General features: G+C 36.7%; 1 protein-coding gene across 2 annotated transcripts in view; it reads left to right on the top strand.

Annotated features, from left to right (window-relative positions):
• tpst1 (tyrosylprotein sulfotransferase 1) overlaps positions 1-13,708 on the top strand; it is a 42,624-nt gene extending 28,916 nt beyond the window's left edge. Inside the window, exons 4-6 of one of the 2 annotated variants that reach the window (XM_065281294.2) lie at positions 9,361-9,411; positions 10,039-10,101; positions 12,983-13,708. In XM_065281294.2, the coding sequence (XP_065137366.1) occupies positions 9,361-9,411; positions 10,039-10,074 (87 nt within the window). In that variant the 3' untranslated portion in view covers positions 10,075-10,101; positions 12,983-13,708. The remainder of the gene's footprint in view (positions 1-9,360; positions 9,412-10,038; positions 10,102-12,982) is intronic. The other variant, XM_065281295.2, reaches the window with a different exon arrangement.
• The last annotated feature ends 954 nt before the right edge of the window (positions 13,709-14,662 follow it).

Genomic DNA, 14,662 nt, shown 5'->3' on the forward strand with positions numbered 1-14,662 from the left:
TGGACAGTTTCCTTAAGCTTATGGAATGTGGATATACTGAATATACAGAACTGTTACTTCCACAATTCTTTTCTTAATTGATTTTAAGACAATTAAGAAAGTTAAGACAATTTCATGGCCTTATTTAATCTAGTTATAAATAGTTGTGGATTGATGTTATATAGGCTACTTGACAGAAAACATGCATTTTAAAAACTGAAAAATTACTTTAGAGTATTACTTCCTGAACGTAGGTAAGAAGTTTCAGCATCCATAAATATAAAGTATCACATAAGTTGTTTAACATCAGCAGTATTACAATGTTAAACCTGCAATCACATGTTGACCATTGAAGAAGATAATACAAAAGTTTAAAGGACCATGTGATGCTTTAAGATTGTTCAAATTGACACTAGGCTTTAGGTTCATGAAGAGCTAACAGTACTTGTGTTATTTTTAATTTAAAGTGCAGAGTTGGGCCTGAGAGAGGAGCATTTTTGGACATAAAGCATCCTCCTCAGTAATCGATAGCACATCACTCAGTCTGCTTTCTCTGTTCATCTCGACGTTCTGATAGACAGACATTATCTGGGTGAACACTTTTAAAGGACTCCAAAACACAAAACTTATTTGTGGCATGATGGGATAAAACGCTGACTGTGGTGGAAAGCAAGTTTTATGCTACTTGAGCATAATAAAAAGTCATGGCATTTTGTCTACAGACAAATTTGTATGGTTGGCTAATGTTGACTTCCATCATTTTGTCATCATTCTGGCTTAGAGGGATTGAGGAAAAAGCTGTGTCAGTGTCTGGGATAAATTTCTTATCCTTGGAAAAATGTTGACATGGCCAGGCAGTGTAGCTACATGGAATGTCTCAAAAAATTCCATTTTTAAATGTGACCGAGTTTCTCTAATGCCTTTTTTGCTATGTTTGGATGAAAGCCTGGATAATGGGAAACTGACTTTGGGTTCTTGTCAACCTTGAACTTAAGAACCTCAAAGAGATATGTGAATGTCACACTCTGCTTGATAGTTTTCCATCTTTCCCACGCATAGCAGATTCCTTTTAGTTGAGATATTGCGACTATTCTTGGCATATGATCACCTTCAGCTATTCAACTATCTCACTCAGTTCCACGTGCAGAAAAACAGTTCATCTCGGCCAAGCCCTGTGATCTGAGTTTGGAAAGACTGAATATTGGAATAGCTAATTCTAAAAAGCTTTCAACACACGAGGTAAATCATGAATGTTTAATGTTTCGCTCACAAATGGGGCAGAGTAGGCTTTCAAAATTAAACCCAGGAGTCTTGGACCTCCCTAAACGTATTTGCCATATTGTTTTGTAGTATTTCCTGTAATGTCCAACTATCCATGTATTTGTTTATGTGTTTGGCAAACATTATGGCCTGTTTTGTGCATTCTCTGCGTTTCTACAAAAGCTTTGGTTGCAGTTTTTGTCTTCTTCTTGAGCCAGATTCTTCTTTGTGAGTGGGCTATGTGTGAGAGAGAGAGAGGCACATCTGCATTGAGTTAATGTGTATTTCCTGTGGATCAAACACAGCTGCATAGATCACTCATAAAGCCCCCTCCCTCACTTATGTGACATGAAGTACAACATACACAGCAGCAAAGATCTAAGATCTGCTCACAAGGTGTGTGATGTAGACAAGCCAACAACACTAAGCATGAGTCATAAAACTGAACAATGAATATGAATATGAATATATGTTATTTAGCCTAACTGTATCCATCCAAGTCGAGAAATACATTAAAATCATGATGAATTAAAGTAAATGTGTTTCTAAATCGCCAAACCAGTATAAATTTGCAACCAAACGGATCAGAGGCACCATTGATTTCCATAGTAGGAAAAAATACTATGCGTCAATGATCGGTTTGGTTACAAACATTATACAAATATCTTCCTTTGTGTTCATTAGAACAAAGAATTGTATACAGGTTTGAAACAACATGAGAGAGAGTAAATGATGACATAATTTTGGGTAAACTATCCCTTTAATTGATTCAGCATTATATACACTCTCTTTCTAGATGTTTGTGTACGCAGGCCATGGTGGGATTATTTTATACACCCTTAATGCTTTTGGCTTTGAGAGATTTTCAAATCTATTGAGATACTGTACAGGAAGACTTGCATTCAAAGGTTTCCTTGGTAACAGGGCTGAACTGCAAGACTGAAGCGCATCAGAGAGCAGTCGTGTTGCGCAGTCATAGTGATGGTCTGTATGCGAGACCTCATAAGTGTTGGTGCAGATGAGGTCTGGGTAAGGCCTGATAGCTTTTGCAGATGTCCTAACATGTCCCCCTTTGTCCATCTTTTCGTCCAAAGAACATGTATTTGTGTTTCGTTATGCTTGAAGAATTTTTTGCATTGCTTCAGAGATGTTTACACACACTTTATTGCTTGAATAAGGGCCCTTTCTTCATAAAGATACAAGTCCCTCTGAAATATTAACAAATGTGACCCTGGACCACAAAACCAGTCATAAGGGTCTTTTTTAAATTGAGATTTATATTCAACAAATTTGAATAAACAAGCTTTTTATTTATGTGTGGTTACAAGTATTTTAAATCTGAGGGTGCAAAAAAATCAAAGTATTAAGAAATATGCATTGAAAGTTGTCCAAGTGAAGTCTTTAGCATCTGCTTCCACTCTCATAAAGTTTTTATATATTACGGTAAAGAAGTTACAAAATATTTTTATGGAACATGATCTTAACTTATTATCCGAATATTTTTTGGCATAAAAGAAAAATCTATCATTTTGATCCATCCAGTGTATTGTTGGCTATTGCTACAATAGCTTTTTTCACTCGTAGCACATATAAACATTTATCTTCTAGTTTTTGCACTATGCTAGTTTTTGTCCAAGGTTAGTCAATATATTGCATGATTTTTATGGGGTCCTAAAAGCCCCTTTTCTGTATTCGAATTGCACTAACCGTTTTAAAAGTCCAATGCTTTTTGCAAAGAGACGCCACTCGGGCTCAATGACATTTTAAATGCTTGTGTCCTGCTGTAATTCGACTTGGAGCTAATTTCGCATGGCGTTAGTGCACCATTTCTACAATTAGGTATGGTGGCTGTACTAGATGTTAATATTGATCTGAGCACTCCAGACTAATTTAGTATAATTAAGGTACCACTATCACATGTCCAGTGTCTTACTGTTAGTGAAAATTAGGCTGATTAGCACAATTTAATGCTGGCAGGGTACAAGGAGCAATGAAACAGTCAGACTGAGTCATTTTATGATTTGGTTGAAATGTTTACCAGGTCACAGTAATCTGGAGCTTTGCGTTCTTGTCGTAAGTAAACAAAAATGCAGTACACAGACTTATCTGTTTCCTTTTAACGCAGTCATCACATGTATTGTCCCGTTTAAAAACCTTATTGGAACTTTTTCTTTGCTCGCTTATCTTTCTAGTTTGTTGTGCAGATCAAAACCGTTGATTTCAAGGTGATCCCAACTATGTAGGGTGGTTGTAATATGAGAAAGGATGTGTGTATTTGCTGCCCCCATGTACAATAGTTGAGAGCAAAATTATCTTGCCATAACATCTCAAAAGTTTCAGTTTTGCGTTTGTAATTAAAGAATTGCCTTATCAGAAAGGTTTCTACACATTGTATACTGCAAAGAAAGCCTGCTGATGTTTTAACTCTCCACCCTTTAATTGTCTATTGTAGGTCTTCTGTGAATTAGTACAGTTTGAATCCTTTCCAAAGCCACAATCGATACCTATTAAGTGGCTTTGCAGAATCATGATTCATGTTGGGAAATTGATATTAAGATCAATACGGTCTTGGTCTCAACAGCGATGTGAGTGAAATAATGTAAAAGTGATTCTGTTTAACTGGGTTGGATGTTTAATTCATTTAGCAGAAAAATTAGCAAAGGTTTGAGAGATTGTTTATACAAAATGCATGAAATGTTTGATTCAGCATTGGGTAACCTTTATTATAGCATTAAAATATTTAATATTTTGCCATAGGCATAAATGTTTTTGTCATATTTATAACAATGTTAATTGTTAGGTGAAATAATAAGTCATCATTCTATATTTTATTATTTAAAGTGACAGTTTTATTATCTACTCTGTAATAGTTAATACTGCACTTTTCAGCAGCGATACAAAGCAGTCCAACATAAACGTGAATATTATAAAGTCCTTTCTTCAGAAGATCCTTTTGATGTCTCTGCTAACATTTTAAATGTGCAGTGTCGTTTTGCATTAGCAGAGCTGTTGTATAATAGTACCACCACAGTTTTATTTATCTTTAAAATGGCTTTTCTGTGATCCGGAACAGTGAGCTCCAGTTCTTAAGTTTTTCTCCTTGCTCTCCTACATCTCTCATGTAAGACTGCAGCAGGTGGTGCTGTCAGATCACAGGCTGTGGTTCCACCACCGGAGGCTGAGATGCAGTCAACTGCACACATCTGTCAACATCACTGTCCACCTCTCATGTACAGCATACTGTTGACAGCAGCTCAACATTATCATTAGGGATTAAGCACCCTGCTGTGATTTAGCTATTATACTAAACTCTTCAAACATGCCTTTACATTAGAGGGAAGGAAGAAACTACTTTCCTTTGGTATTATTACCTCTTTAGCATCTTTTAAGGGTGATAAACAGGGCTTAATCTAGTCCCAGAGTAAAACGCATGTTTGAGCTGCATTCATTTGAAAACATCTTGCACGGACATATTTTAACATACATCAGTGCCATTGTTTTTTCTTAAAATGCACACAAGTAATGTTTTTGTAAGGTATGTTTGTATAAACTACTTTAAATGCCCTAAGCTAACTAAAGCCTAGTCCCAGATGGATCTAACCCATGCCCCTAAATGTATAATAATTGATATAAGTAATATAAATGTTTAATGTAAATAATATTGTAATAATCTAATGATACACGTCTTAAAGGTCACGTTTTTCCTGATCCCATTTTTCAATCTTTAGTTAGTGTGTAATGTTGCTGTTAGAGCATAAATAATATTTGCAAAATGATAAAGCTCAAAGTTCACTGTCAGGCGATATATTTTCTTTAACAGAATTTCCCTTTTCAAAGCCTACACCGAACGGCCGGTTTGGACTACAGACCTCTACTTCCTGCTTTAATGACTTAAATAAAAAAGTTTTTGACTAAACTCCGCCCACAGGAATACATCAGTTGCCAGCTAAGCTGAAACGGCTCTGCTAAGCTAAGCTGCTGTTAAATCACAACACACTAAACAAACTAAACCATCAGATCTTGATACGTATTTCTAAAGGAGTGACTTCATAGAACAAGGAAGACATCAGTCCGTTTTTAATACAGTAAAAAGGTTAAAGGTCCAGTGGGGGGTTTTAGTGGCGAGATTGTGAATTGCAACTAACCTCAACTTCGAAAGTTTGTCTGTTTAGGGCTACTGTAGGAAAATGACGGCGACTTTCATGTAAAGGGAACCGTGGTGTATGTAGATAAAAGCAGCTCATTTTGGTAACTAAAAGGTACTAAAACAATACAGTTCATTATGTAAGGTCTTATACACCACTGATAATATAGTTATATATATTTAATTGCATTTCTGTCAAGAGATCCTTTTAAAAGTCCCACATTGCACCTTTAAATGTATTTTTTATTGTAAGTTCATTTTTATGTAGTTAACTAGTATGTTAACAGCCTTATTGTTGTGTTGCAACTATAAATTATAATAATTAAATAAATATAGCTATAATTTATATACTTTAAGGTTTGGTAGTGAATGATATATACTTCTATTAAAGCCATCAGTCCATATATTATGGTGTTTCTAAATGTCAACCTACTGTTCAGTAACCGCACTTATAGCTGCACAAGGGCAGAGCTCAATGTAAACATTCCAGTACAGAATTCCCCAGCCGAGCTGCACAGTCAGTTTTTCCATACGAGACGCCTCCCTGGATCTCTGTAAGGAGATGAAGAATTTTGCTCCTATGAAGATCTGAATCACACATAGCCTCGGTTACCCGCAAGATTCTGCAGATTATTCTCACCAATCAAAGTTCTTGCTTGCAGAATAAATGTATCCTGTTACATCAGCGATGGAAAATAGCAGAAAAGATATCTTTTGACATCTCAGGGTGTTTGTCACTGCTGTTATATCCCTCAAAGAGAGCAGATATGCCACTAACAGCCAACACAGGCCTGGTTGTCATTTAATGGAGAGATGGCGAAACGTATTATAAAATATGAACTGCCATTTAGATTCTTGTTTTCTACAAATCCTTTTGAACTGTGTTCAGCGATGCTCCTTCGGCAAACACAATGGCTGCAGATATGGGTATGAGGTAGTCCTTAAGACGTTAATCATTAGCATGTGAGCAACGAGAGTCTTGATTGTTTTTCCTTTAACCATGGTGATATAGATGAAAACTATTTTTCTTTTCTTCTGAGGTCTCTGAAGCAGAAGGAATAGAATTTAACGAGCACAGCAGTCTTGTAGGTTTGATTGATTGTTACAAAATGTGAAACATGCGTGCCTTTTCGTGTTGCAAACAAATTCCACTCTGGCTCCTAACCACAAACCAGGCCAGCCAACTCAACCCAAAAGAATCCCACCTCCGGCTGAACCTCACCATTGATACAAGCTGTTTAACAAGCGGCCTGGAGTTTCCTCATGATAATTAGACATGAAGTCTTGCATAACAATCAAGCTCCCTATGATGCAAATCCTCTGAGATCCTCTCTCCAAAAAAATCCTTATATATTCAGAGTTGTCTACAGTTTGCATTCTTGCAGCTCCAATGAATGTGTTTTATGTGAGGAAAGTTTATGCAATTTGCAGTTGGTCAAAGAAGTTATCCTGAACAAATGAACAATAAATGGAAAGGAAATTGAAAGTGAAAGGTTTGGCTTGATTCGTTCATATCACCTTTAGGGGCAGTCGTGGCCTAGTGGTTAAAAATTGTGGGTTGCGTAGGCATCTTTTCCTCAATTCCTTTCTGGGTGTCGCTGCTGTCATAGCTGCCCACTGTGGGTGTGTGTTCATGACTTGTGTCACTAACTGGGATAAGTTAAATGCATTGGCCAGTATGTCCCTTTCACTTAATCACTTTGATAGTTCTTACTCTTGGAGGGGAACGTGCAGACCACTCCTAAGCGATACTCCAGCCAAATTTCAAATTTACCCCATGATTTACTCACCCTCAAGCAATCCGAGATACACATGTCCATCAGACAAACACATTTTTTTCAAGTAAATCTTCTTGCTCTTCCAAGCTTTATAATGGTAGAGAACAGGGATCAGGGAACAACTTCCAACTTTCATTCTTCACAGAGGTAATCAACACAGCTCTAATGGGTTAATAAAAGTATTTTGCAGGTAATTGATGTGATTTTGTAAGAAAAATATCCATATTATTTCAAACTTTATAAACTATAATAACTAGCTGCCGATAAAGGTGACATCTTGTCTTCTGCATTTACGAGAGAGTTTTAGCGTAGTGATTGTTGGTTGCCATAGGCAACTCTCGTCATAGATATATACAGTAGATGTTGCCTTGTCACACTGTATAATCTCAGTTTCCATCAATGTCAGACTTTACGAGTTTAAAGACTTTTAAAAATCGGACGCACGCATACAAACACGTCCGCAGTTTTACGTCAACAATCTATGACGGCTGTGCGAAAACACGCTAAAGCGAAGGCTAGCAAACCGAAACAACATCTAAAAAACTAAAGCACAAAATCAAAATATATTTTACATGCTTTGTAGTAATGTTAGCTGACCTGTCCAATAGGATGAAAGCCAACTCCGGATCCGTTTTTATACCCAAAACAAAGCGGAGGTTTTTCCATAATTCAAATGCTCTGCCGATGTTAATCCGTGTTTTTGTCTGAAGTTGATCCGATTCACGTTTGGCCTTACGAGCTTCAGCTTCAGCAGATAATTTTTTTTCTTAACAATATGTGGAGTTTGTGTTGGAGTTTTGTGCTGGGAGCAGGTCATTTCTTAATGTTATCAGACATGTTGCAGTGTCGTCGCTGTTGAGTGCAAAGTCAGTAGACAAGGCGAGAGGCTCGGGAGCGAGCATGCATGTGACGTCACTGGATTTCGCACCAAATCCGACCCGGCACTTTCACATAAAAATAATAACATTTTTTTCAAAAGTAATAGCAAAACCCGCAAAGTTGATCATTTTAATGTGAGATTACAACCCCTTCACACACAGGCAATTGAAAAGGGATTTGTTTAAGTAGAAACGCTACATACAGAGCCTTTAATATCAAAAATTTTAATTTTCTCTGGACTCAATGCTAAATACATGTCTGACTGTTGGAATGAACAAAAAAACCTTGAAAATCGCATTCATGACCATTTATGGTGATTTTGATTTACGTTACACCTTTGCCTACTTTAACGATGATGCATTAAAGAGGAGGGGCTCCCCCGTTTCAAGATGGCAGCTCTATTTGACGCATTAGTTCCAATGAACTGCCATAGCCAAGGCGACATCTAGTTTATATATCTATGGACTCTCGTGAATTGCGCGAGTCCAAGATGCAGTCTTTACGTCAAGTTTTAGACTATATTCTAATATATTCTGCAAAAAAATGGGGCATGAGGAAAAAGTCACTTGTAGAGCTTCAATAAGTGACAGTCAGTCTGTACAGTGGCACCCGAGAGCTTCAGGTTTCTCACAACAGGGGCTTCACCAGTAAGCCGTCCGGCTCCTCAGGTCACCGCTTCTTTCCTGCTGCACGTTTCTCAACCAGTTCCTCATTAACAGTAGAAAGCCAGAAGGTAAAACCAGCTGGATTTGTCTTAATTGGAGATTGGTAAGTCGTGTCTTTCCAGCCCCCTTCGGTTCTGCTGAAATGCTCAGTGAAGCAGACATGCTGGCTGCTTCTCATATCAACAGTGAACAACTTTCTGTTCTTCTCTCCTTCTTTTCATTCCCTCGCAATCTATCAGACTTCCTTTCATCCCTGGCTCTGATACCCGGGTTGGGCTTGTGAATTTTGTGAATTGGACACTCTGGGAATTGATACACAATATCCTCTTAGCAGCCGGAGAGAGTGTTTCACACAGGAAGACTCTTGCGTTTTATGCAAGGCTTTTCATTTGGCCATTCACGCTGCTTCGAGGCATATAAACACCTTTGTATCGATGCAATTTAGAAAAAATGTTTTTTAAGACTCGCAATTGAAAAGACAACTTGGGGTAGAGAAAGTAAAGGGTTTCATGGTAGAGTAAGAAGAATTCTGTATAACGTATAACTGTATAAAGTATGAGCAGTGTGCCATTTATTTCTTTGGAAAGACTGGCAGTGTTATAGTTCCTGTTTGAGAAGTGTAACGGCTTCTAAAATAAGCTCTCTGTTTTTCCAGGTCTTTAAGGGTGAATTTCAACTACCTGATTTTCTTAAAGAGCAGACACAGGTATGATAGATAATCTGCCAGCTCTCTTCACAAATAGCCTTTTTGTCCATTGACTATTCTCTCTATTTTCATTAGACTTTCTAATTCCATCTGTTTCCTCTCACACCGATCACTTCCTAACATATTTTTTTGTCATAATGCTGGTTCTTTTGGCGATCTGCTCCAGCCTTATTATTTTTTTGGGAATGCATCGGATCACATTAGGAGTTAGTTTTGTCTTTGGCCTCATTTCTAACACACAAGTTAGCACCTGGCTCTCTCACAGCTGAAAGGTTTACACTGCCCCCTCTTGTACGAATGCCATCATTTCAGGATTTCTAACAAATCATGGTCTTTCTGATGATTTCATAACATCATTGAGCTTGTGTTATCGGGGACTTTGCTGGGTAATGATCACTTTTGGGTTCACATTGCGGTTGAGCCGGATTAGAGATCTGGTTTGATATCAGTGTGACTAATGAATAGCAATGAATAAATGAATCGTTTCTCTCAACAACTCACATCGCAAACATGTTTTTTTCTGCACTGTAAACTGTACTTATTCATTTTACTGAACTGTGCAATATTGTGTTTACACATGGAGGGATGCACTTTTGGATGTGTAACAGATGTCTCTCTTATACACAGATTCAGAAGTCCCCAGAAAAGCCAAACCCAAGTTAGAAGAAGAGGAGGAATTTATCAATAGAAGTGAGTTATTTTTATTTTTAAATGGTCTCATGAAGGGTCATTCTTAGAAAATGCTGTTTGTGTTTGTCTTGGCTACCAAATGTAAATGTATCACACCACGATATTTACTATCAAGTCTTTTGCCAAGAATATTTATTTCCTGTGAAAATTTTTGGTTCCGTATGATTTTTCTTTTAATGTGTCTGTAATAGAGTACCACAGGGATATGACATATTTTTGTAGGCCAACTCGGAAATAGGCCAACTCCCTCGCCAAAAGCCCATTCATTTTTCCCATAGAATGTTGGATGATCACAAATAGGCTGGGATGATAAATCGTGCAAATCTGCTTGATATGCTTCTTATGAATATGATGTACGCTGCTACATCCAAAAGCCAGAGGGCGCTTTTGTGCAGAAACTCAATATGCAACGCAGAAGAAGTACCATTTCATTAACTTATCAATAGGGTTGGGTATCGTTTTAATTTTAGCGATTACGATGCCAATTCCGCTTAACAAATCTGTTTCTTATCGCTTCCTGGTTCCAATTCCAATATTTTTTGTGAAATAATTTTTTTATTTAATTTTTGCCACATTTAACCTGTTGGCTGTAACTGTTAACTGTAACAATTTGCTAAAAATTAAATTTAAAAAAATTACAAATTGATATCATTTTAAATAAACGAGGGTATGTTGTTCTGTACAGTAGCTGCCTAATTTTTTCATAATTGCTATTTAAAAAAAACAAGTAAACTAAAGTGATCAGTCTTACAATAAGGTGACCAGATTTTTCAAATGAAAACCGGGAACTTTTCCTAGTTCAATTGTCAAAATATGATTAAAATCTTATTTGTTGTTATCTAAGAATTAAAAATGGGGACAAAACTTATTTGAATGTTTTTGTCTTTTTATTGTTGTGGGTTCATTGGCAATGGGGTATCTTTTGTCATTTTGCTCATCAAGAAAATGCATCTTGATTATGATTTTTTTTTCTTTATATTTTTATATTTGACTGAAAACAAGAAAAAAATACGAAAGTAATTTTTTGCAATGAACACAACAATAAAAAGACAAAAACATTCAAAAAAGGTTTTGTCCCCATTTTTAATTCATAGATAAAACAGTAAGTAAAAGATTCATTTTTTGCAGTGTTTCTAATTCAATTAATTGAACAATTTCTGTAGCCTAAATCAATTTTTTTTATACAATGCACAGACATGACATACCTCATCAAATTTACTTCAAAATTACTACTTTAGCTGATTTAATAGCATTGTAAACATGAAGAACAGAAGGAATAATAACAAATGCTCAGTACCATGCTGTACCCTCAGTTCACTTCATGGTTTATTACTGTAATTTAACATGAGTGGTTACTTTACCTTAACCTCGATAACTTTGACTGTTTTGCTATCTTATGATAACTTGATTGATGACGCTTTCTCATGTCTTGTAGTAAATTCTTCTTCGCTAAAGCAGTGACGTGCAATTAAGTAATCAGTGTAGCTTGCGACCCCCCTCTGCTGGTGAAAATAATCATTACATGATTACTCCGGTCTGGTCTGGGACTCTAAAGCCTATTGATCGGGTTTTTCATTGTATTTGCTGGTTGTTTTGGACGTGCTGTAAAACGGGGACATTTCCGGGGACAGAACACCAAAAAACGGGACTGTCTCCGGAAAATGGGGACGTCTGGTCACCTTATCTTACAAAAGTATGTAGTAGGTTATTCAATGGAAATGGTTCTCGAAACCCAACCCTACTTATCAGGCATTATTAGCAGTAGGGCCCATGACTACTCTTCCAAGGGGCCCAAATTCAAAATATGTGTTCGGAGTGTCATGTGTGTTGCTTGTGTTTTTAAAATATGTGTTTGTTGCGTCATGTGAACCATGTGCATCACGTGTTTTGTCAAAATAAGTGCCTGCTGCACACGCGTCAAAACCGTTTATGATAAAAGAGACGCTCAGGTTCACTAAATACACGCAAGACACTCCCTTAACACTAAACTCTGATTATGCATGAGATTATACAAGTATCTGGCACACGCAAGCTTCTCTTTTATCATAAACTCTTTAGACACATCTGCAGCAGGCACTTATTTTGACAAGACACAAGATGCACACAGGTTCACGTGACGCGCAGAACACATATTTTGAAATGACAAATCACACACATGACGGGCTACATACATGTTGTGACGAACTTTGCATCGAGCACCCTCGAAAAAAAAAAGAGTCACCGGCTGCCACTGGTTATTAGTTTGAATACTGATTCATTGTCACACATGACACTTACACATTTTGTCCAACAAGATTATCTTCACAGATAAACACATCATTTATGATTTTTAGTCAAAATGCATTTACTAGAAACAAAAAGCTAACCTTAGAGCCAAAGTATGGCCTGTTTAACGTGTATGCGAGAGTCCGTGTACAGTGCACATTTTCGTCATCAGAAGATAGTAGTAGCCCAGGAGATGCATTGCATTTTGTCATGCGTTGAACATCTGTGTACACGTACAAGTCAAATAAACTGTATAAAAATACGTCACCCCTGTGGCACTCTATTTAATACTGAGTAAGAGTTCTGACTTTTGCAATGTCACAAACTATATTTTTACATTTCTAAATGATAGTAATATTGTATCATATTACAAAATACGTAAAAGTGACAAATGTTAAGTCACAAAAGCACACAAATGACTTGAGAATGACATGTACCGTATTTGTACATTTTATATGTGCCATTTTAGCAAGTTAAGGTAGAAATGCTTTTTAGTACATCAGACAGCCTGCATTTCAATACATTCACCTTTCTTAACGTATGACATTGTAATCTAAAAATAGCTTCACGTCTCTCACAGCTGGGTGCTTACTAAGCTGCTGTTACTGTGTTTTAGGGCTGAGCAGAAGCAGATGTTGTGGGACCATGATGGACTTGCGTCACCCCCGCTATGCTGGGACCTCCATGCATGGAAACACTTAAACACACACAAACTCACACAGGCCTCTGGGCCCGGACCACTTATTGGAGGACAATTTTGGCCTTTGATGTTGTACTGTAACAATTGTGGCCTAAGAATGTCATTTCTTCTCTTTATTTTTGCATTTCTATTTAGATTTTTTTTTTACACTGTACACTTTTAATTTTTTGTTATTTTTTTCTGGCTACATAAACCTGTGATTCTGTTATAAGAAAATACAGTGTATTTAATTAGCTAAAGGATGTATTTATGGAGGAATGTTAGCTTTTGAAGACACAATCTCGGTTTTATTGATGTTTTCTGTTTTCATGCCTTTGTAATGTGCAATTCCTTGGGTACTGAATGATGTGCAAGATTTTAATCTTGAATTATTGAGTGTGTAGGAATACAGCTGAAATGCATTTTGTTTTCTGCATTCACAGTGGAGTGACCTTATGTACATTGGTAGCTATAATAAAGAAGCTGTCAGTGTTTAACACAAGAGGCTCATTGACATTTCTCCATTGGCAGAAATCTCACAACATTAGTGATTCTATGTGGATTTCTTTTTGTTTTTATGATGTTATTTTTGTACTTGAGTATAAATAATTATGTAATCTTATTTCTTTCATTAAAATAAAAAACCCATCAGCGCTGTTGGCAGCAATTTGCTGACATCTATCATTTTTATTAGGAGATTCTTATTAATGTCTTTGGATCAAATTAATCTCATGAACAGGGTAGTTTAAAGCAGGACCGTATAGCTTTTTATGTTTGTCTTTCATTACTGCAGTGGTTCTCAAACTTGAAAATTCATGACATAAAACAATGTCAAACGTAGAATTTAAATTAAACAAAAAATGTTAAATGATACAATGTAGTGGTGTTTGTTACTAACCTTATTTTTCTAAGGGTTTAATTACACAAAATTTATTATACAGTAATGTATTTTTAATAATCATAAAACTGGGACCCCCTGGCACCATCTCAAGCCCCACAGTTTGAGAACCGCAGTACTTTATTGAAATAACTTTACCTCCCCCTTGTGGTTACTTTAGTACACTGCATATGTTCTGTGTCCCTGCCTGTTAAAATGTAGTCCCTATGATGTTGAAATTGAAGTGGTTTGGCTAGTTCACCCAAAATGAAAATATTTATAATTTACTCACCCGTATGTCATCCTTAATGACTTAATGTCTTTAGTTTACCAACATAAATAATTTGCCTTAATTACCATAATCCTTTATGTGGCTAAAAGGGCGTTTATCGGTCATCAAAATGTTTTCTGAAGTGAAACGATATATTTGTGAGAGGAAACGATGTATATTTTATGCTGATCGAGAAATGTTTATAGCTAGAAGGGATACAGCTGCGGCCCAAATCTCGTGAAATCTCGTTGGATGAGCGTTGTTCATACTAATCCTACCCTCAAACCTAAACACAACATTTATCGGGAATTTGTTCGTATCTGTATGATCTATTTAGAACTGGATGTATCTATTTAGAACTGCCGTTTTATCATAATCATACCACCAAACCTAACCCTAAACTCAACATCTCGCGAGATTTGACCGTAGCTGTATTCCTTCTAGCCAGAACCACGATACGCCGCGTATC

The sequence above is a fragment of the Paramisgurnus dabryanus genome, chromosome 8 (genome assembly GCF_030506205.2).
Source record: "Paramisgurnus dabryanus chromosome 8, PD_genome_1.1, whole genome shotgun sequence".
NCBI classification, from domain to species: domain Eukaryota; kingdom Metazoa; phylum Chordata; class Actinopteri; order Cypriniformes; family Cobitidae; genus Paramisgurnus; species Paramisgurnus dabryanus.